The 24,538-nt window shown below is 37.1% G+C and overlaps 1 protein-coding gene across 1 annotated transcript in view; it reads right to left on the bottom strand.

Annotated features, from left to right (window-relative positions):
• Positions 1-22,573, bottom strand: part of cntnap5l (contactin associated protein family member 5 like) — a gene marked incomplete at its 5' end in the record, with an annotated part of 108,917 nt that extends 86,344 nt beyond the window's left edge. Inside the window, one exon of the mRNA XM_079844376.1 lies at positions 22,495-22,573. Within this exon, the coding sequence (XP_079700502.1) occupies positions 22,495-22,573 (79 nt within the window). The remainder of the gene's footprint in view (positions 1-22,494) is intronic.
• Between the last annotated feature and the right edge of the window lie 1,965 nt (positions 22,574-24,538).

The raw sequence follows: 24,538 nt of genomic DNA, 5'->3' as shown, positions 1-24,538 counted from the left end.
ATAAATGTATTTATTCACAATTATTTAACTCGAAACCAGATTTCTGATTTATTTCATGATGCAGCAAGACTAACATAGTGAGACTGAAGGATGTTGTATTTGTGGTTTTCTCATTCATATCTCAATGACTGCCACTTTTCTTAAAATGTTCCTTACCAAAAGTTACTCCCATGATATTCCACGAAAAGCTCATTATGCCTATCAACTTCTTGTTTATCAAAATTAAATTATCAAACGTTATTTTGGAGAAGAAAACAAAAAACGAGCACAATAACTTGATGAGATATTAATAATGAATATTTTAATTCCAATATTAGTAACTTGTGAACCTTACTGTAAACATGTGAACCATTTATTAATGAGTTACAAACATTAATAACCTGTGAAAGTGAACCTTAATGTAAAGTGAACACATGTGAATCAAGTAACTCATTAATAAATGGTTCACATGCTTTCACTTTACATTAAGGTTCACTTTCACAGGTTATTAATGTTTTTAACTCATTAAGAAATGAATGAGTTAAACCAGTGTGAATAAATACATTTATTAAGCATTTATAACATGTGAGATAAAAATGGCTTACTATTTGGCAGGTATTGCATTAAAGTCACCGTTTTTAGGCCTGCAGTTATAACTGCTTATCAACGATTTATAATACATTTGTAAATTAGTTATTAGTCATGTAAAAACACTGGGAACCTTAATGTAAAGTTTTACCGATATTACTTCAATACAGTGTACTGAATACTACAATGTTCCTGCTTTTCATGCTAAATATTTCCCAAAAAGCAGTTAGATTTCAAATTATATGAAAAAATAAAAATTGTGTATCCATTTTGGTTTAAAATTGAAGTATTTAGACTAAAATACTTTGTATAAAAAGTATATGTTCATAATATATAACACATTTTTTAAAGAGATCTAAAATTGATAGATAGTTGATTTTATGCATGACAAATAAGCAGTAAAAAAGCTTTTTTTGTAAAACACCACTTTTGAAGTAAAAATGCATAATATTATGTAGTGTGAAGTCTAATGTTTGAGAAACAAACTCTGTCAATTCTTTCACTGTAAAAAAAAAAAAAGTGGTTCCAAAAAAGTTTAATATTTGAGACAAAATCTTACCATGTGCACATCATGGGCTTCACAGTAATATGACATTGAATAAGGGTCCTTCAAGTTATTAAACCTGTCAGCGTAATTGCCCATTTAAAATCAGGATATGGTATCACACCGGAAGACATGCTACATATGACATTTGTCACATTTAATACAGTGACAAAATGTATAAAGTTCCTACGCTTTTAGGCCCCGTCCACACGGAGACGGGTTTGGCTGTATACGTTAACATTTTGTACCGTATCAGCGTTTCGTCCACAAGGATCCGGCATTTTGGAAGCATGAATCCGATATTTTTTTAAACCGGGTCCCGGAGTGGATAAATCTGAATTTTATTTTATAATGATAATACTTATATGTCTGGCTATCACCCAACCAAGCTCAATATTTTAAGATTGAACATTAGTCTGGGGAGTCTGCTCTGTATTTTCTACTGCACAAGAGGCGTGATCAACGGGCATAGTTCAACTGACTCTGTACAAAATTAAATAGTCCTTCAACCAATCAGACCACAAGAGGCGTGATCAAAGGGCATAGTTCAAATGACTCTGTACGCAATTGGATAGTCCTTCAACCAATCAGACCAACGATCCATCGCTTCTCTATCCGTCATCGTGTTAAACCCTCCAATAGCGCGCCAGGTGGATAAGCCAGTCTGTGATTGTTCCTGAAAATTTGTAATAGAAGTAGTATAAAAAGATGTACAGATTTCCAGCCTGAGCTGCGGTGCGAAATCAAATCGCTGGCAGATCAGGCTGGGTTTACCCAGTCTAAATACTTATATTATATTAAAATATATTATATTATATTATATTGATGAGTGATGATACCAACAGGGTCATGCAAGACAAAGAAATGTTTAACCATTTACTGCATTTTAAATGATTACAATACTAACTAAATAGTTAATTTTTAACTTGTATGAAAGTGAAAATGCCATGCCACGTCAACAACCCACATCCACAAAAAAATAAAAAAATAAATAACACGTTGGAATCGGTCAAAATCAAGAGCAAAATTGAAAAAGTTTTGAGAAATGCAATGCAAATATCTACATTTTAAACTGTAATATACTGTAAGTGTCCAAAACGATTTACCTTTTTGATATACTAACTATACTATATAATTGATTTAATTTGGAGGTTGAAATGTCAATTCATGTAAAACAGGTTGCCGACCCCTGGTGTAGAGGAATCACAGGACAGTTTTCAACAGCTGTAAACAATGCAGGATAAAGTGAAAGATTAAAAAGAAAGAGAGGAAGTGATTATGATTCTCTCAAAAAGGACAGGATGTGCTGAACACCTCAAGCATCCAGGTCTAATGAACGTACATCACGTCAGAGAGTTGTTTAGCCCACACTGCTCTAAGCTATTTATAGCTTGCGGGATCGATCACCCATCTGATGGGCCGCCACGATAGCGCTGATTAAGGTGGGAGATTAATGGCAGATTAACGGGTTTCCACAGTGTTTCCGCCAGGCATTGTTTAAATCATCTCCCAGCAGAATGACAGCAGTACTTGCAGTGTAAATAGGAACTTTGATAAGATTGCCTGACAAATAACTTTGTTTGGCCCTTTAGATACCATTATCTGTATAATAAAATTCTCTGAGATTCAAAGCACAGAAATGGATCTGAAATCTCTTTCCAAAAACTGCTGAAGGGTAGTGGGCAAACAGACATTAATGTTTTTAAACATTAATATTTTAACACTTTTAAATCAGTTTTTTGGTCTTGCATTTCATGGTCCTGCAGTGAGACAAATGGTTTTTAAAAGATTTCATGTGGTCTCACAATTAGTCAATGAAAATTCACAATAATTATAATACAATTTGACAAATGCTGTTTAAAGACGTTTTAAATTAAATTTAGCAAGTCACACCACAGGACAGGTCAAACTAAGCAGCATTTTTATGACAATAAATCCTAATGACATAATGGTAGTTTTTTTAATTCATTGTAACAAAATAATAATTTAATGACATCATTGTGTACTATTCAAATCTAGGGAAGGCTATATTTCTATAATTCTCTCTCTAAATTGCATAATTGAGAAATGTAAAACTAATTATAAAAATATTACAACCCCAAATCAGAAAAAGTTGGGACAGTATGGAAAACGCAAATAAAAAAAAAGAAGTGATTTCTAAATTTACTTTGACTTGTATTTCATTGCAGACAATATGAACACAAAATATTTCATGTTTTGTCTGGTCAACTTCATGTCATTTGTAAATATGCATCCTTTCCTGTCATTCAGACCTGCAACACATTTCAAAAACAGTTGGGAGAGTAAAGCATTTACCACTTTGTAATGTTGCCATTCCTTTTCACAACACTTAAAAGACGTTTAGGGACTGAAGACACCAAGTGATGAAGTGTTTCAGGTGTAATTTTGTCCCATTCTTCCTGCAAACAAGTCTTAAGGTGGGCAACAGTACGGGGTCTTCGTTGTCGCATTTTGCGCTTCAAAATGCCCAACACATTCTCTATTGGAGACAGGTCGGGACTGCAGGCAGGCCAGTCAAGTACCTGTACCCTCAGAATGTGGTTTTGCATTGTCTTGTTGAAATATGCATGGACGTCCCTGGAAAAGATGTCTTCTTGAAGGCAGCATATTATGCTCCAAAATCTCTATGTACTTTTCAGCATTAATGGTGCCTTCACAGTAGTGCAAGTTACCTTTGCCAAGGGAACTGACACAACCCCATACCATGACAGACCTGGCTTTTGGACTTGTTGCTGGTAACAGTCCGGATGATCCTTTTCTTCTTTGGTCCGGAGCACACGGCGTCCATTCCTCCCAAAAAATACCTGAAATACTGATTCATCTGACCACAGTACACGTTTCCACTGTGTGATGGTCCATCCCAGATGCCTCCGAGCCCAGAGAAGTCGACGGCGCTTCTGGACAATGTTAACATAGGGCTTCCTTTTGGCACAGGACAGTTTTAACTGGCATTTGTGGATGTAACTACGTATTGTGGTACTTGACAAAGGTTTGCCAAAGTAGTCTTGAGCCCATGTGGTGATATCGCTTATAGATGAATGACGATTCTTGATGCAGTGCCGCCTGAGGGATCGGAGATCACGGTTGTTCAGCTTAGGCTTGCGCCCTTTCCTTTACGCACTGAAATTCCTCCAGATTCCTTGAATCTTTTAATTATGTTATGCATTGTTGAATGTGAAATATCCAAATCTCTTCCTATCTTTCTTTGAGGAACATTGTTTTTAAACATTTCAATAATTTTCTCACGTATTTGTTGGCAAACTGGCGATCCTCGGCCCATCTTTGCTCCTAAAGGATTAGACCTTTCTTGGATGCTGCTTTTGTAGCAAATCATAATTACAATCACCTGTTGACATCACCTGTTTCAAATCACATCATTATTTAACCATTTTACCTCATTACTAGCCCTAAATTGCTCCTGTCCCAACTTTTTTTGAAATGTGTTGCAGGTCTGAATGACAGGAAAGGATGCATATTTACAAATGACATGAAGTTGACCAGACAAAACATGAAATATTTTGTGTTCATATTGTCTGCAATGAAATACAAGTCAAAGTAAATTTAGAAATCACTTCTTTTTTTTTTATTTGCGTTTTCCATACTGTCCCAACTTTTTCTGATTTGGGGTTGTATGTTATTATTATAAGGTAGAATAAAATCATGCTCAAGTGATCTCATCAAGCTCTCTCTTCCTTGATTAATAACTGTTGGCCTAAAAAAAAAAAAAAAACCTTGACAAGCAGAATCCTGGAGAAACATGTTATGTGTGTACATGTTTTTTTTTTTTTCCCTGTCTGAGATGTGTCATTTGGCAGGCGCTCTGTTTGTATTCATCCGATGCTGAGCCGTGGCCTTAATTTCCCCTCATCAAAACCCGGGCGGATTTTGTTTGTCCTTCACTTTGCTTTAATCTCTGTAAATCCCTGCCTGCCTTCTTTCATCTTCATTTGTGTGTGACTGGGAGGGTATTCTCGCCACTCTCCCCACCCAACCGGATCCTTAGAACATCGGATCTAATCACGTTCCTCTAAGATCAGAACAGAGATAGACCGAAAGACAGAAAGAAAGAGACTATAATGCCCTCATATCGGAACCTGTGGTCTAGGGTACTGATGTTTTTGCCAAGAAAGAGATTTCAAAGGACTTTGAAATGATTTTTTGTACTAAGGTAAACAAAAATGGCCTCATATTACCAAGAACTGCACAGGCCCAGCAATATGCTAAATTATTAACACGACATAGGCTGAAGAGCAAAATTTGCAGGAGCTAAGAAAATAGCCTGAACAAATCAATGGGACACTTGTGGATGTGAAAACCATTCTATTGGGACCTTAATGTGGGAACACAAGATAATAACTATGCCCCTTTAATTAAATACGATATTCTATGAGAATGCAGCAAAACAGAGTGACCATTTATCTACCACATCTAAAATAGAAGTGGTGCTGTAACCAATGTTTTTTAACTACAGCATCTAACAACCTTGAATATTATTTCTTTTGAGCAATTCTCTGAGACAGTATATGACACCGAACGCACCTCTTTATGCAGTCAGTAAGCCCACCATGCTCCATTGAACCTTTGAAAGTTCACAAACACTGCAGCTATTATAGGACGACACAGACGATATGCAGCTCTGACGTCATTGACAGTGAGGAGCAATTTAAGTGACTGTGAAGGTAACTGTAATTGTTTCCTGTACTTGTCTTGGGTGTTTGGAGAAAATAAATAACCTGTAATATGTAAACACTGCCAAATTATAATGAGCAAATTGTGAAGAGTTTATGCTGACTCTATGTGTGTAACATAGGCCAGGGAATATGTCCACACACAAATGATTTTCACCTTTAAATGCATGTTTACCAAACGATTTAGCCTAATTATCAAAATCTAAGTTTCAGTCACCCTCTGCTTTATCCTTTAGTGCATTACTGTGAGTCAAAGTTTGAGAAATTCTGTGACGTAAATTTGAGTAATCCTGACATTTTAACAGAATGAGGCAAATGATTTGTGGGCTGAGCTACTTCCTCTGAAATCAAGAGGTAATCCAGCCATCAAGCAGGAAGGAGCCCTTCTCAGCATGCCTGACTCACATACTTCACAGTGTATGCTCAACTCTTAAAGGGTTAGTTCACCCAAAAATGAAAAATCTGTCATTAATTCCTCACCCTCATGTCGTCCCAAACCCATAAGACCTTCGTTCATCTTTGGAACACAATTTAAGATATTTTTGATGAAATCTGAGAGCTCTCTGACCCCTCCATAGACAACAATTTAATCACCACTTTCAAGGCATCGTTAAAATAGTCCATGTGACTCCAGTGATTCAACCTTAAAGGGTTAGTTCACCCAAAAATGAAAATTCTGTCATTAATTACTCACCCTCATGTCGTTCGACACCCGTAAGACCTCTGTTCATATTCGGAACACAAATTAAGGTATTTTTGTTGAAAGCTGATGGCTGAGAAAGGCTTCAGACAGGCCTCCACGCGAGAATATGACACAGATCCGGCGTTCGGACACATGACCCAGAAGCGATTTGTTTACAAGCAGAGGAAAACGTGCATGTCTAAGCTGTTGGATTCTACGTTGATCGTGCTTTAGGTCTCGGCGTAGTTCTCAAAATGGGGCTTTAGTGTGCATTTCATGGATTCCCGAACGCTGGCGCTACGTCATATTCTCGCGCATGCATCGTGGAGGCACACACGGAAGACAATAACAAGTTGGATAAAGGTGTTATTTTGATTTTTTTTTGCGCACAAAAACTATTGTCATTCCATCGTAAAATTATTGTAGAGCCACTGCGGTGAGATGGACTTTGTAACGACGTTTTAAGTGCCTTTTATGGGTCTTGGGAGTGTAAATGTACTGAATGCCAATGGAGGCCTATCTGAAGCCTTTCTCAGCCATCAGCTTTCAACAAAAATATCTTCATTTGTGTTCCGAATATGAACGGAGGTGTTACGGGTGTCGAACGATATGAGGGTGAGTAATTAATGACAGAATTTTCATTTTTGGGTGAACTAACCCTTTAATGTTATGAAGCGATGAGAAAACCCTTTGTGCGCAAAAATCCCCCAAAATAACGACTTTATTCAACAATCTCTTCTCGTCTGTGCCAGTCTCCTACTCTGTTGTTGTATTGTACACAGTGCAGCACTTCCGAGTTCTACGATAGAACGCCGACTCACCATTGGCTAGCTCCTGCGTCGTCATCACACGCATGCGTCATAGTGCTTACGTGAACAGCAACGGCCAATGGTAAGCCGGCGTTCTGCCGTAGAACTCGGAAGTGCTGCACTGTATTTACTTCGTCAACAGCGTATGAGACTGGCACAGACGAGAAGAGATTGTTGAATAAAGTCGTTATTTTGGGGGGATTTTTGCGCACAAAAAGTATTCTCGTCACTTCATAAAACCACTGTAGTCACATGGACTATTTTAACAAGGTCTTTCCTACCTTTCTGGACCTTGAAAGTGTTAATTACATTGCTGTCTATGGAGGGGTCAGAGAGCTCTCGGATTTCATCAAAAATATCTTAATTTGTGTTCTGAAGATGAACGAAGGTCTTACGGGTTTGGAGCGACATGAGGGCGAGTAATTAATGACAGATTTTTCATTTTGGGGTGAACTAACCCTTTAATATCAGGAGGTTGAGCTGGACATATTTTTAATATGATACTATACTATTTCTTGTAACACCACCCAATAAGGATGAAACATAATGCTCACAAATTAATTAATAATACTAATACTTATAATCATTTTTGTTTATTTCCCAAGAGAAATAAACAATGTAAAGATGAGGTCAATAATGAGGAGTCGGACACAGAGTCAAATTATAGACATTACATACATTTTTGTTTGACAAATGCATCCATCCAGTTTTACAATAATTTCTTGTGAATTTGAGCACTCTGGATCTGCCATAACCAATCTCTTACGTTTGGTCATAACGTATATCAGGTGCCATTCGCCTCTGTTTCTCACATGGAAGTCCGTAAAAATAAATATGCACACCAACTCAGTGGTAAAACCTAAAACTTGTGCATTGGGATGGTGATTTATTCACGGTGGAGGGGCGTGTTTTGTAATCGGTAATGCGCTGCTCAATTGGTCAATAACATGATTGTATGCTCTAAATAAAATGTCAAATGCTTGGTATGATAAGAATAAATGCTGCCGTAAATAACGGCCCATTTCCAATGTTTACATGCTTTTCTTCTTTTTATTTTTTGAGCGGTGATGAAATATATTGCTCTTATAAATACTTTCCAGCATTTAAAGAAATACAAGTCTAGAAATGCATCCAAATTACAGCGAAGCGCAACTGCACGGAGCTCTGCAGTGGTCAAAAAGGATATAAACAGTGAATTTTGAAGTGATATATTCTTGAAAACTCAGAGATGTGGATTCGGAAAGCAATGAAATGACCACACGACCTTGGTGTTTGTCTAAAACAGTAGGTTATTCGGCCGGGGATTTTTGCGCGGGTGGTGGGAGACGGATGGGAATAAAACCACTGACCAGTCCCTGTAAATGATGACAATACCTTACGACCCCACGAGAAACAATTACAGTCCGAATGGGCTTCAGCCAACTCCTTCACCACTAACAGAGTGAGCTGGAAAATCTAACTTTTCCCGAACCGCATGGGGAGGAGGGCCACAACATCATGGCCACCAACAACTCTCAGCAAAGATTGTTATTGCTCCGGCTTTAACTTCTAGATATTCGGCCGTGGTGCCACAACGGAATGATTGGCTTCGCTCGCTTCTTTCTCCGCTGCCATTACTGAACTACAACTCAAACTAGCGCACAACATCTACGGCATCATTCTCAACCACTCCTTCTGTTCGCTGATAGGACCGGTTAAAATTTGATCGGAGAAAACCAGAGAATATATCGCAATCCCAGACGGAGTACTGAAGAAAAATGAAAATTGAGCAGAAGTACGTAGGAGGGCGGAGCCAGGCTACCGCAGCTTAACCCCCTTGAGTCAGCGGTCGCGCCGGCGCAATTGGTAAGCTTTTTTTCTTATCAGTGCCAAAGAGACTCAAATAACTCTGTGGTTTTTTTATCATTCAGGCAAGTGTTATATCATTATAATCTGTTAAGTTTCTTTTTTTTGTGTACAGTCACAATAAAAACAAAATGTTTTGCTTTTTGTAAAATAAAGAAAACAAACATGATGCGCGATCTGCAGCCTAGTATTACTATGCGTAGTACTGCATTCTGACGCCTCTGTTCCGCAATATAATGGGAGAACTGTGCATGTATCTGTCTGTTATAAGCCCTGTTAGTACAGTTTTTAGCAGCAATATTTTGGCTATGTCCGCATTGCACAGACTCAGAGATAACAGCGCGTATTCCGACGTCACAAGCCAAAATTTCTGGTTTCACCGGCTACATAACAACACTGCAAACTGAGTTTCTGAAAATCTTCACCCCGGCAGGAGTTTTCAAAAAAAGTTTGGTTTCAGTAACCCGGATACTGTGTTTGCATGTGGACAAACCGCCAAACTGCATAGAAAAATCAGTGGTTTTGAAAATACCAATACCAAGGCCTATATTTCAATATCAAAATGTTCGAGATGACCGATCAAATCAAAGTCTTACTGTCACAATGCAACGAGAGTTTGTGGAAAGATGTAAGTAGATGTAAGTGGACAACTGTTTTACGATAGAAATAGTCCTGGTGATGCAAGCTTTTTATGAAACTTCACCATTTTGAATTGAAAATGTGCAATTATGATTCATGAAATGTATAAATGAATGTGACGAGACAAGAAGCGTTTGCGTTTTCGACATATTAGACAGTAATTAACATTTCATTTTTATGCTTAATATAAAGTACAGAGAGATTGGGCCTTTATTTCCACAGCTTTGCTCTGATAGGCACTCCTGCACACAGAGTTGGATCTGTTGGAGGATAAAAAATAGGCTGTGGAATTAAGGGTGAAAGCCATTTTTTAATTGAATACCTTATGGAGGATTAGGAGAGTCTAGCCTCTGTCCTGTCCCAAAGGATTCATAGCTCGCAGTATCCGTGTGCATGTTCAATTAATAATGTAATAGCATATGCTCATATATTTTATGTTTAATTTTTACTCAGTGAGAAACCACTCCAAACGAATAAGTGCATGAGTGAACTGTGCAAATTATTCACACTAAATCGCAAAGCAATTTTCCTAATCAGTTTGACTAAAAAAGACCTAACTCAAAAGAGTGATTTATTCATGAAATGGGCATCGCTAGTTCTGGGGCCGGATTCACAAACATTCAAATAAAAATAAAAAATGCTTCTTAACAGCTATTTCTTATTATTTTTCTTTCTAAGAAATTGTGAAAATAATCTACAGTTTGTCTTAAATCCAAGGTTTTTTTCAAATTAATTGTTGCAATTAAGGATTACAACTGTGACACTATAATACTATTACTAGGCATGTGCATGTGTAATCTGAAGTGACAGCGATTGCTGAAAATGTAAATAAGTATTACATTTCAGTAAAACAACTCTTACCACGTATGAGTCAAATAGAGACTTTGTTTTAAAATGTTATAATTACAACATATTTTCGACAACATTCAGCAGTGCACCCAAACATTCCCACACTCACACACACAGATACAGGGTGCATTCACTCTAGCGAGAGCGCAAAAAGACAGAGTGCAAATGAATTCAACAGACAGGTTTTAGAAAATAACTAAGTATACAGCACATTAAAAAAACATGATGCCAAGTGCTGAACACCCGTCGACCCAGTTGTGACAAAATTAGTTTGCACGTTTATGACTATTACTGTAATCTGCATACACTCAGCCTGTTCAGAATTGCATTTAGAATTGTGTCTCATTGACTAATAATTGCATTCACTATTCGTATTTATCCACACATTTGAGCTTTTCACAAAAACTTTCCACCTAATTCATAACACGTGAATTCGTTCTTAACCTCGTTCTAATGTTGATGAATTCTGAATATTGTAAAAGAGCGACCATGTGCCTGAGTTACATAAAACACACTAAAACCATGTTCATATAAGGGCTTTCCGCACACCCTTTTCTTTCATCACTCTCAGCAAACATGACTCTCTCTAAAGATACATTCCCGCCTGATTCTCCGCACAGATCCTTAAGCAATGCCAAGAGTGGCGTTCTCAAACGCAATAAACACCTTTTATACAGACATTACAGACCTATGATTAGCCAGGTGTAAGTATGTGTATCTGCATCTTTATATAGAGCAACCTTACAGCTTGAGCTATAACTCATCTTTTCTTACTCTTTTACTGCCATATATATATATATATATATATATATATATATATATATATATATATATATATATATATATATATATATATATATATATATATATATATATATATATATATATTACTTTAAAAACTCTAAATGTCAGGGAGGGCGACCGACATAAAAATGCCATTTTATGCAATGTTCCTTTAAGAAAACCATGTGACAGCATATGACCAGAGAATGTCTAATATGGCGAGAAGTTTCACTCTCACTGAACTTCCGGCTTCTGAACTGGTTGCAGTTCCTCTCTGATTCCATATGAGGGCGCTCACAGGACGAGTGCAGAATGAATGGAGGTCTATGGCGCTATACCAATAAAAATCCACTTTTCTCAGGATATAATTTTTTATCTAGTAATTTGAATGTTGTATTCGAAAGGAAATGCAAATAAATTACACATTGCTGGGTGTTAGATTTTTTAGAGTCACTTATTTGCTTTAAAAAGTCTTTTAAAGTGTCAATGACGTCATACACATGTACGACCAGAGATACTGCTTAACGGCAATCCTTCAGTCGCTCTGGTGCTTTCGCGCTCTGCACTTTCTTTTCTCTCGAGGCATCGACAACACAGCTGACACAGGTAAATACACGTGCTAGAAGAGTTTTTGTTTTGTTTGTTTCTGGTCCCGCTTCAGATGACACGATGCCATCAAGCGGGATCTCTGGTCGTAATCAGTCCTTCACTGACCAATCAGCGTTCATTAGCAGAATGCTAGCGTGTTATGGACAACAACAACTCAACCTGTAAGAAATCAAAAGGACATAAGTACTCGTTCATTCAACTTTCGACCTAAAACCCATGTTGAACTTGCAAAATCTACAATCATTTCTGAGATTTCTCAACGGCAATCGGGTGAAAGAGACAAATTTAGCCGTCAAGCCCCATTGACTTCCATTCATTTTGCACTCATGGCGATCGCCCCCAGTGGAACTCTGGTGGTACTACAACCAAAATTCTGTACAACAGGGCTTAATAGGGAGTGGGCAGGCTCTCCGTAGACGGGCTCTGATATGACACACAGAAGACCCCAGAGGACCTCTTTGATGCAGTAATAATGTTAGTCACCCTCCCATAAATATTAGATAATTTGACATTTTTGAGTAATGATTAAGTTGATTCAACTTATCATGTCAGGTGGTATGACCCCTGGAAAACTTTGAAAATGTGTTGTTGTTATAAAAATTTGTATTTGATTTAAAAAAAAAATATTATAACCTTGAGCATATGGTCAAACATTTGTATAGGTGTCCAAGTTAATGCCTGTTAGATTTTAATTGAGTTTGAAATGTCAGGTGGTGCGACCAGCAAATTTACATTTAAAAATATCAATTCCCACTGCAATTGCAAAATGAAGTAAGAAATAAATAAACCGTTATTTAATGTATACAAATAAGTTTTACAGTTAAAAACAAAACATAAAAAAGGAAAATTGGGTGTTTGAACACATAGAAAAGTGTCAGTTTATATGAATTGGACTAAAAGGACAATACAAAAAGAAATGGAAAGGGAATTTACCATGTGATATGCATTTTAGACACTACAATGATTCATATCTACAAGTTTTCAGTAGTGCTAAGTACATTAAATGTATATTATTTTAAGTGAATATATTAGCGGTGTAACGGTACACAAAACTGATGGTTCGGTACATACCTCGGTTTTGAACTTACGGTTTGGTAAGGGTCAAAATTGTTTTTTATTGGATTAATTAGTAGTTTTTTTAATCGATTCACAGCACAACCAAAAGTTTCTTAAAGATAATGCTATAAACTATATTATAGCCCTTACTTGCACATTACTATAATATAAAAGGTCGGTAGGACCGGTACCAGGTACCAAGTCGGTATTGAAATTTTAAAAATGTGATGCTTTGAGCACTCATCAAATATGTCTGTGATTGGCTACAATGATCAGCGCTTCAAAAACATGTTGTAAATATACATCAATGACGCTCTTCACAGATAGCTTACACAGATACACATGGGAGTGTTTGAAAGACCGGTCCGCTGATAGAAGCCTGCTTGTGCTTTCAAACACTCTTGACTAGAGTTTGTCAGCTCAATCCCACTACTTAATCAATAAAGTAGCATCACTGCTGAAAAGCTACATGATCTAAAATGTAGCTTCAATATTTGGAGTGACGCCTAAAACTGATTGCAAGTTCACACTACAAATAAGTCAGAGAATAAATGATGGTTTGCGTATTTGGCGTGCTGTCCAAGGAGAGGGCTCCGAGCTCAGTATTTGGCCCAAACCCAGAGTACCCCCCCCATAGTCCTGGCTGTGGTAGAGAAAAGCCAAGAGTGAGGAGTATATATATATGTATATATATACATATGCTTCCTCTCATGCTGATAGGATAGACGAGTTGATTGGATTTGAACATGCTCCTCCCGAGCTTTGTTGACATAATTAATAAATATAGCATGTGTCTCTTCCGAATTTCATGAATGTAGTGAAAATGAAAACAGCTCCATAAATAACCACCTACAAGACACACGTAATACTCACTAGAAAAGACTGTAAACATGACTCAGAAGCACACAGACAGAGCATGATTCAGGCTGACTTTCCTTCCTAAATTCCTTAATCTACATCAACAGCTATAGGCCAATGTTTTCTGTTTCTTAAAGGATTAGTTCACCTCAAAATGAAAATTTCCTGATCATTTACTCACCCCAATGCCATCCAAGATGTCCATGTCTTTCTTTCTTCAGTGAAAAAGAAATTACGTTTTTTTGAGGAAAACATTTCAGGATTTTTCTCCACATGATGGACTTAAATTGCAACCAATATGTTGAACGTCCACATCAATGCAGTTTCAAAGGGCTTTGAAGTGCTTCAAATGGTACTGCGTGATCCCAGCTGAGGAATAGGGTCTTATCAAGCGAAATGATCCCATTTTCTAAAAAAAATAAAACTTATATACTTTTTTAACCACAATTGATCGTATTGTGCTGGGCTGCAACGAGCCAGGCATTACCTAACGTACGTTGAAAAGGTCACGCCGAACGTGGGCGGAAGTACCGCCCCATTGTTTAAAAGTGTGGAGAAGGAGGATCATTCAAATTTTATTGCATGTTAAATGACATACTTATTATTTAATGTATCATTGTTTTACCTGTTTTGTTAAAAAAGCGTTTGTATTAGTCTTCGAACGTTCGCTTTGTAAACGAGGGGGCGATACTTCCGCCCACGTTTGGCGTGACGTTTTCAATGTGATTACATCATGCCTGGCTCATCGCAGACCAGTACAAGATGATCAATTGTGGTTAAAAAGTATATACATTTCTTACTATACATATACATATATACTTTTTTTGTGAAAATGGCCAATCGTTTCACTAGATAAGACCCTATTCCTCAGCTGGGATCACGCAGTACCATTTGAAGCACTTCAAAGCCCTTTGCACAGACAAGAAGAAATTGTTGAATAATTGTCGTTATTTTTGTTTATTTTTTGCGCACAAAAAGTATTCTCGTCACTTCATAACATTAAGATTGAACCACTGGAGTCCCATGTACTATTTTAATGATGATTTTATTACCTTTCTGGGCTTTGAAAGTGGTAATAAATCTCTGTCTATGAAAAAAAATATCTTCATATGTGTTCTGAAGATGAACGAAGGTCTTACAGGTTTGGAATGACATGAGGGTGAGTAATTAACGACAGAATTTTCATTTATGGGTGAACTAACCCTTTAACATTTCATCTACTGCCAAAATTATGAAAAAAACTGTTTGATTTTTGGGTAATTATAAAACATGCTGGAGACGTTTGAAATGCTCTTTGCTTAGTACATTATACTTATTTTATGAAGTGAATTTTTTGTGGCTTAAATAAATTACATGTTACTCAGAGACTGACATGTTTGGCTTGACAAAAATGTTATATTCAGCTGTCAGAAATTCGTTGACTTTTGAAAATCACATTTTTGTGGAGGGTTTTTTTAACAGGAAAGAGTGATGCCAGAAAGATGTTGTCACATTACAAAGTGAAAGTGCTGCTTAATTTACAGAATGCTGAAAAGGAAATGTGTTAACCCTTAAAGACCTAGAAAATTTTTGTGGCGCCTGACTAGCCTCTACTTTTCTTTGATTTTCACACCCATTCTAACAGTTAGCATCATTTTAAACTGGAGAACATGAAGTTTCCATCTACTCATTAGAAGTCCCAATTTTACATTTATTTAGTCTGAATTTTAAGAAAAACGGCAGCAAAAATGTGGTGTTTTTACTAGTGGTGTCAACAATAATCGATTCGGCAATGCATCGCAATGCGGGGCATGCACGATTCAGCATCGATGCGGCTAAGTGCCATAATCGATTATGTCATCGTTTATTTTCTGGCCTTGAGTTGGACAATAAAGTTGTGAAGTTTCAATTATTTCCGGGGTCATAACAACAACAACAATCAAGATGGCTGAGGCGGAGGGAGATTACTGATTAATTAAAACACTTATGTACACTGCTGGAAAAAGTTGGCTGTTATTATTGCTCGATTTAATTTCAAATGGTTCTAAAGCAGAGAAGAGAAACATTTCTCATTCAAAGCACTGAAAGCAGTGATTTATGTTTTCTTTTTCAGGTTTGAAATGCCATATCCAATACCCTGTACCATTCAATTAAATTTTATTTAATGACATTTATGTCAAAGATACAGGAGAGTGATAATACACAAATAGCAGCCAATAAAATCTGTTGTTCAATATCTGACTGCTTGTATTGCCTCATGACGGATAAAAAATTTGCCTTGTTGTGTGCAGTAGAATTTTGATGCATCGCAATGCATCGTAGAATCGAATTGAATCGAATCGTTACCTGGTGAATCGTAATTGAATCGAATTGTGAGGGCAGTCCCAATGCACACCCCTAGTTTTTACTGTGAACTCAAACAGAACTTCATGAAGTTTGGATTTTTTTCCTTTAGAAAGTTAGACTTGGTTGTTTTAGACTTCCAGATAAAATGTTGTCTACATCCCTCAGCAAGTTATAGCCATTTATTATAATATTATTCTAGGCGTTTTTGAGTGAAAACAGGTGTATTTTATTCACTGACAATGTAGATGCGTCCAAAAAAGTTCAGGGAGTAAAATAATAGAAAGATTGTTATATAATAACAGAACACTGAAACGGTGTAAAACACAAACTACATACAAATAGAGAAATATACTGACTTTTGTGTGATACTTCTGAAAAGCTTAGATTCTCCTCTTTACGGTGCATTTTACTAGCATGGTCTAACCAGACTCTCGTACATTTCATTTGTACAGAGAGTCTGGCCACTCTCCATTGACAAGCGTTAACTTCCTTGAAGGCGGGTACTCTGTTGAAGTTTAAAACTATTGATCAAATATGAAAATGTCATAGGCTATGCTTGGCATGATAATAATAATAAATGCTGCTGTAAATAACGGCCCAATTCGAATGTTTACATGCTTTTCTTCTTTTTATTTTTTTGAGTCGTGATTAAATATATTTCTCTTGTAAATACTTGCCAGCATTTAAAGAAATACAAGTCTAGAAATGCATCCAAATTACAGCGAAGTGCAACCGTACGGTGCACTGCAGTGGTCAAAAAGGATATAAACAGTGAATTTTTAAGTGATATCCGGAAAGAAATTAAATTACCACACCTTGGTGTTTGTCTAAAACAGTTGGTAAAAATTTTTACAGCCGCGGGTGGCTGTCTCTGTCTTTAAGGGTTAAAAAACAACAACAACACAAATACCCATTTCTGCCTGCCATTTTGAGTCATGAAAATATTTCCAGACAATTTTGTACTTTAAGAAGGCAGCGCCACATGGTAACCAAAATAATTGGGGGGTACTTGGAATGAAAAAAGTTTGAAAAACTCTGCTTTAGTGCGCACCAAACCAATCCCATTTCCAGACAGACTACTGCAAATCTGCACCCTTTTAAACACTCACACACTAAACACACTTACATACAGTACCTTTAAAAGGGATAGTTTGTCCCCCAAAATGTTATATTCGGCTGTCGGAAATTCGTTGACTTTTGATCAGGTTTTTGTGGAGGTTTTTTTTTTTTTTTACAGGAAAGAGTAATTTTGAGGCACAAAATAGTTTTTAGTGTCTTTTATAACAAATCTTTTATTTAAACCCATGAAAATGCAGATCCTATTGTAAATAATAGTTTAAAAAAATATATAACTTTTTAAAACTGTTGTTCCATTATTACCCCTTAGCAGATTTTGGCTCAAATGTACAATACGGACACACATTCTGCAGGCAAATACACAATTCTACTGCTCTACCAGTGTAATGGTAACATGCATGTGCCTGGAAAATATGTAAACACCTAGCAAATGCCTCACTAAGAAACTTAATTGAATGCATTTAGCTTTTCTGTGATATGATGCCAGGAAGATGTTGTCACATTACAAAGTGAAAGTGCTGCTTCGTTTACAGAAAGCTGTAAAGGAAATGTGTTAAAAACAACAACAACAACACAAAAAAACAGCCATTTTGAGTCAAAAGTTTAGTTAAAAGCATTCTCCCAGTATAATCAGACGTTTACTCCAGGCCTTTGTCTGAGATTCTTCATATAGCCCTGATCTCAGTGTTGCTGTCAATTTCAGAGCACTTTTCCCTAAGCGTAACTTATTTAAAGGGAAAGTTATTTTCTCCTGGCAAGGGTCCATGAGTTCAATCACTCACACACCTGTTTTGTGGGTGCTGAAGTCTGTGCGAGACAGATTGAAAACCGCAGAGGGCTTTTGTTCTCAGCAGGGAGCGAGTAAAACGCCACTCCTCTGTCTCACAGAAGCTGCAGCACCTCTGCCTGACATGGGCGGTGCTGACTGCTCGTAGACAGCAGCTTTCCACATTCCCTCAACAAAACACAACCTCATCACACTCATACACACTGAACCCCCGAAACACTCACCAATCAGACTATTTCCTCTACTGCACCCCATCATACTTTGCATAGTTTATTGCAAAGGTTTGCAAACCGGTATACAAACAACCCCCGCAGATATGTTCAGAGGAATATACGGTTGATAAACAAACGTAACATTTACCAAACCCTACATTATTACGGTTTTATTCTGCTTCATAAAGAGTGGTTGGAAATCCTGAGATTGATTATTTTAATGGCACCTGTAGTTTTCCTTAATAAGAAAGAATAAAATATATGTGAAAAAAGGTTCATCTCGTACATACTTTTAAAAATACTTTACAGTAGTTTGTATTTGTGTCACCTTTAGCTTAACCACTAAGCAGTGTTTTAAGACAATATTTTAATTTTAAATATATCTACAGAGGCTCGAGATACACTAGAGCCGCGTTTCCACCGCAGGAACTTTCCCCAGGAACTCGGGACTTTGGGGTGGTACTCGGTGTGTTTCAACCGCAGGAACCAGGGTCTTAATGAAGTTGCAGGTAAAAGTGTCACTTGGGGGTGGGACTTGGGCGCCGAACATGCTGATTGGTTGAATTCATGCAGCATTTTGATTGGTTCACTCCACGCAGCATTTTATCTCAACCACTATTTTTAAAAGTCTGTTGCGGTGCGTGTAGTAAGAGTTGTTTGCTATTCGAATCAACAATGGAGTTGAGTAAATAAATGGAGAAAATATAACCGATGGAGCGATGACGAGCTTCAGGCTTTATTAAGCTTATATGTGGAGGATGAAATCCAGTGGGAACTGGATAGTCGTGCTCAGTCCTACGTCACCGGACTAATTTGCCTAATCTTCATGGTACTTTTCACCGAGATGGAAACGCAGACAGCAACAGGTCTGGGGGAAGGAAGTTGTTCCGGGTAATTTTGGTGGAAACGGGGCTTATGCTGCAATATTTTCAGGTAATATATCAGTATTTTCTTCTGGCTTTAGTACAATGTCAGTTTAAAACCCTTTTAATTTTGCAACAAAAATCTTCCCTTACCCACACAGTTTAAATGGGTCTGTAGTCTGTACATGAAAATATTTCCAGACAGTTTTGTACTTTAAGAAGACAGCGCCACATGGGAACCAAAATAATTGGGGAGCACTTGGAATGAAAAAAGTTTGAAAACCTCTGCTTTAGTGCGCACCAAACCAATCACATTTCCAGACAGACTACTGCAAATCTGCACCCTTTAAAACACACTAATTAAACATACTTACATAAAGTCACTTTAAAGGGATAGTTCACTCAAAAATGAAAATTGTCATCATTTATTCACCCTTAAGTTGCTTAATTATTCATTTCTTTTTTCAGACCCACTTTATATTAGGTGGCCTTAACTACTATGTACTAAAATTTATATTAATCATTTGATACAATGCACTTAATGTGTACATACATGTTTTTACATTTTACTTACATTTTAAAAATGACCTGCATGTAATTACATTTGTAATTAATTTCTGTAGTTACATTCATAATTACACTGTTGACACTTCCCTTACCCATACCACCACACCTGTCCCTAACTTTACCCGTATCCCACCTCAATATCAGCAAAAGTGTTTTGCAATACAATATGAACACAATAAGTGCATTGTATTTATCTTCTGATGTTAGTACATAGTAGTTAAAGGGATAGTTCACCCAAAAATGAAAAGTAGCCCATGATTTACTCACCCTCAAGTCATCCGAGGTGTATATGACATTCCTTTTTTCAGATGAGTTATATTAAAAATGTTCTGGCTAATCCAAGCATTATAATAGCAGTAATAGTTGCTCTGTTTTTGAAGTCCATAAAAAATGCATCTGTCCGTCAAATAACGTGCTCCACGCGGCTCCGGGGTGTTAATAAAGGTCTTCTGAAGCGAATTGATGCGTTTGTTTAAGAAAAATATCCATATTTAAAAATTTATAAAAAAATTTTCCATGGCTCTGCATCAGCCGTCCCCGCGCCATCACTTCAATTTCCATAAGGTCAAAATACATGAAAAATACCGGCAAGATCATACATAGGTTCCTCATTAGTGCCTGCACGGATCAGTCGAATGAGGCATCTACCTATATAAATCTTTGATCACGCCAGTATTTTGACCTTATTCACCGGAAGTTATGGTGCTGGGAATACTAGATGACATTCGTCTGATAAGAGGTTAAAAAAATTACATAAATACTGTTCTCTGTACTCAGAGAAACTGATCGTTTCATGTCTTAAGACATCAATGTGTCGCCACGAGCCGCATAGTTTAATAAGGATTCGTTTGTCTATGTGTTTTTACTGTCATTGCTCTCATACTCTAACTACTATGTACTTGCATCAAAAGATAAGTACAATGTACTTATTGTGTTCATATTGTATTGCAAAACACTTTTGCTGATATTGAGGTGGGATACGGATAAGGTTAGGGACAGATGTGGTGGTATATTAGTGAGTGGCTTCACTATATTATTAGTGACTTCTCAAGGAAGAAGTTTTCACAGGGAGGTCATCGGTGCATCCCAATTCGCATACTATACGTCCTAAATAGTATTCGAAAATAGAATTAGTACGTCCCAAATCATAGTATGTTGAAAAGAGTATTCCAAAGATACCCGGAATGTCTACTATTTCCACAAATTATATGGCCCAAAACCCATTGCGAGTTAGACGAGGACTAGATTAGAACTACAAACATGGATAAAAAGTGTAAAAAAAAAACTACAAACACGGCGGACGTGTGAGTCATGCGGTTAAGCAGAGAGGTTTAGATAAAGGGGTTTGAGTGAATAATTATCACCTGACGAAAACATATTTAATGTTTTTCCTCACAAAGAGAATACATACTTTTAGGGCGTAGTATAAGTAAGCGAATTGGGATGCAGCATATGACATTTGATAAACATAAACACTCACTCAAACCGGTTGATTAGTGGGTGTAAACAAAAATATGTTTTTGGCCAATCAATGAGCCTTTCCAAGTAAAGACCATCCCAAATACAAGTCGTTTTTTTGCCAGGTTTCTATAGGACATTAAAAAGTCCCACTCACAAGTATAGCAATACCTGTGCACACACATCTGTTTTCTGTTTCTAATATATGTTTTTACGTCTTACATGTTTGTATACTGAGCAAACAATATTTTCTTTCCCCAATTTGCACAGCTTGCTAGACACAGGTCATGTCTGGTTTCATAAATCTGTTCCGTCAAAGAAGTTGTAACTGCTTGTGAAAAAAAGAATAAAGATTGCCCCTAATAATCACATACACCACTCTATGCAATTTTTTTTTTTTAATTTCTTTAGTACGTTTATAAATTGTTTTCCTCATCTGCACAGCTTGCTAGTCTCCCCAATGTAGAGTGTCGGGTTTAAGTAGTCTAAGGGGGATGTAGACAACACATGACCCACACACTGCCTTTCTTGCGGGTTTCTGAGGCAGTTCGATCACGGCAGATCTCTATTTGAGCATCGCCATCCCGGGAAGCGCTTGCTTCCAAACAGATGAAATTAAATCGTAAACGAGAGCGAAACTCAGCGCGTGACTTTTCAAGAAGTGTCTTTCTGCTCGCGCGAGAGAGAGATCGAATATGAAAAAGGACATATCGCTCTATGAATCTATTTTATGGTAGCAGAAGAGTAGATTTCTTTCTTATTCTTTTGACGTGATAATTTCTGTATCTTTATTTAAGAACCGACTCCAGGGGGTTCACGACTTGTCTGTGTGAGATTAAGAACAGCTGTGATAGCTCAACTAATGGCCCCAGATATCCCACAATTAAAGTTATACAAATTATATACAATTATAGCGAAGAGTAGACTTTAACTGGGAATCTCAGCATTAAAATCATTATCAAAAAACGTCTCGAGACACTTAAAAACGCCACAATGGTCCTATAAGTTATATACGATACAAAACACATTCATAGATACAACAAATAACCTATATTCATCCATTAATAATTAATAATAATAACAAAAACACTGCAATTTTGACATTGGATGCTTACAAACTGGTTTAACTGCGTTTTAATTCTGTGAGCAACTTGACTGGATTTCTAAAGATCTCTTTGGATGTGTCTTGATGAGGTTTAATACATTGACATTCTGTTGAACAGGGGTATTAAACAGAATAAATAAACGAACTTACAGTTACTCGCCGATAAAACTGAAGTTAACACGCTCAACGTCGTGAGGACGAACATTCCGATGCTGTGGTGGAATCTCATGTTTGGGAAAAGTACTCCGCTCCACGCTTCCGAGATACCTCCGACCGTTAAAACCGTTTGGGGAAAAGCCTAAGAAGTCTCGTGAAGGTAGCGTTTGGACTCCGATCACAATGAGGTGCAGTCACAAATGAGCACGCGCCTCCCGCCGTTTCCTCAGATCCCTCTGAAGGACTGATCCAACACTTGCGCGAGCGCTCTCTCTCTCTCTCTCTCTCTCTCTCTCTCTCTCTCTCTCTCTCTCTCTCTCTCTCTCTCTCTCTCTCTCGGTTAATGCTGATCTCAGTCACACACTACTATGTGCTCGAGGATGTAAGTGGTGCGCTCTCGATTTCAGGACCACGGAGAGCTCCACAATTGGAAGCTGTTGCTAGCTGAGCATTTCTTTCTTGTTAAGCCAGATAACCTAAATCAGGGTTTTTCAAACCAAGGAGCCTCAAGGGAGTTTGTGGAAAAGTTTAGATCCAGGGCATCAATTAATTAATTCTAAAATGTAGACCTAACTAGGGATGCGATATCATAATCACATAAAATTTACCTCGTTAAAGCTACACTGTGAGATATTTTCCCCCATCTAGCGGTGAAAATGTATATGACCATCCAGTGAATATTAGTTTCTGTTCCTCTCAATTCCGATTTCGTTTTAACTCCTACGGTGGCCGATTTAGTCCAAGATTAACATGGCTTCCAGTTCGACCACCTCGTCCACATTCGACACGGTACCATCGAGTGTTAAAACGCAAAAGGCGAATCTTGAATTTACGGGTTGTCCCTCTTTGGCTAATGTACTTTCAAGATGGAGGGGCAACATGGCGACCCGCATTCGAACCCCTCACCCGTATGTATTTTCAATGGTATACAGTATTATAAACTTAAAAGAATACTTTATTACTTGAAAGAAGTAAATATACATAAATGAGCACATATGTTTTTGAAAGAACTAAGTGTTTTTAGCTAAGAATAAACTAAAAAAGTTACACAGTGTAGCTTTAAGGATGATGATAAACTAGATGTGGATTAACTAAAAGCCTATCACACTGCAGAAATAAACAATCTGTCAGTATGTTACTAATACGTGATTTCTGCGTATTTCTGTAAGAATGAATGGCGCGCAAGAAGGACGCAATTAATTTCATCCCCAGAGCTGCTTTGAGTGTCAATTAAGCTTTTCACAGTTTAATTTGAGAAAAAACTACTCTCAAATAGGCTACACACAGAAAATTAAACTAATACTGAAAGATCTTCACGACAACCTGTCAAAATAAAAGTTTGGTTATCTGGAAGTTTGGAAATTATGACATCGATTATATTCTTATTTCTAAGAAAGTTATGGTTTCATCCATGTTTAAATGTATACAATTCTGTTGCATCTTATTTGACAAAAAAATTAATAAAAACGCAATGTTTTTTTTTTGTAAATTGCAGTAACTGTTATATTTTATTTGATTAAATATTAAAAGCTTGATTAAATTGTTAAAGTTAATATACATTTGCATTAAATGATAAAACACAGAATCCCCCCAAAATGAAACAAAATGGAAAACACAGAAATTGTGGAAAAATACAATTTCATGGGGCCAGTAAATTTAAAGGTTGTTGTGATGTTTAATTGTGAACAAACAAGTTTACATGTTTACATTCATTCTCAAGGTCTAACAAATATGTGGAAACTGCATTACCTTCCCCATTAATAGTAAATGAATACCACGCAAATGTAATAAATGTCGATACAGTATGATATAGGAGAAAAAATATTGTGATTATTTTTTGGCCATATGGCCCAGCCATACACACACACACACACTCAGGGGAGGGATTTTGTGAAATGTGGGGACATTCCATAGGCGTAATGGTTTTTATACCGTACAAACCGTATTTTCTATCCCCTTACACTGCCCCTGCCCCTAAACCTACCCATCACAGGAAACTGCACAGTTTACTTTCTGTGAAAAAAACCTAATTCTGCGT

Source organism: Gobio gobio (assembly GCF_949357685.1).
Source record: "Gobio gobio genome assembly, chromosome: 19".
NCBI classification, from domain to species: Eukaryota; Metazoa; Chordata; class Actinopteri; order Cypriniformes; family Gobionidae; genus Gobio; species Gobio gobio.
Note: the sequence above shows the minus strand (reverse complement) of the source record. Positions and strands in the feature narration are given on the sequence as shown.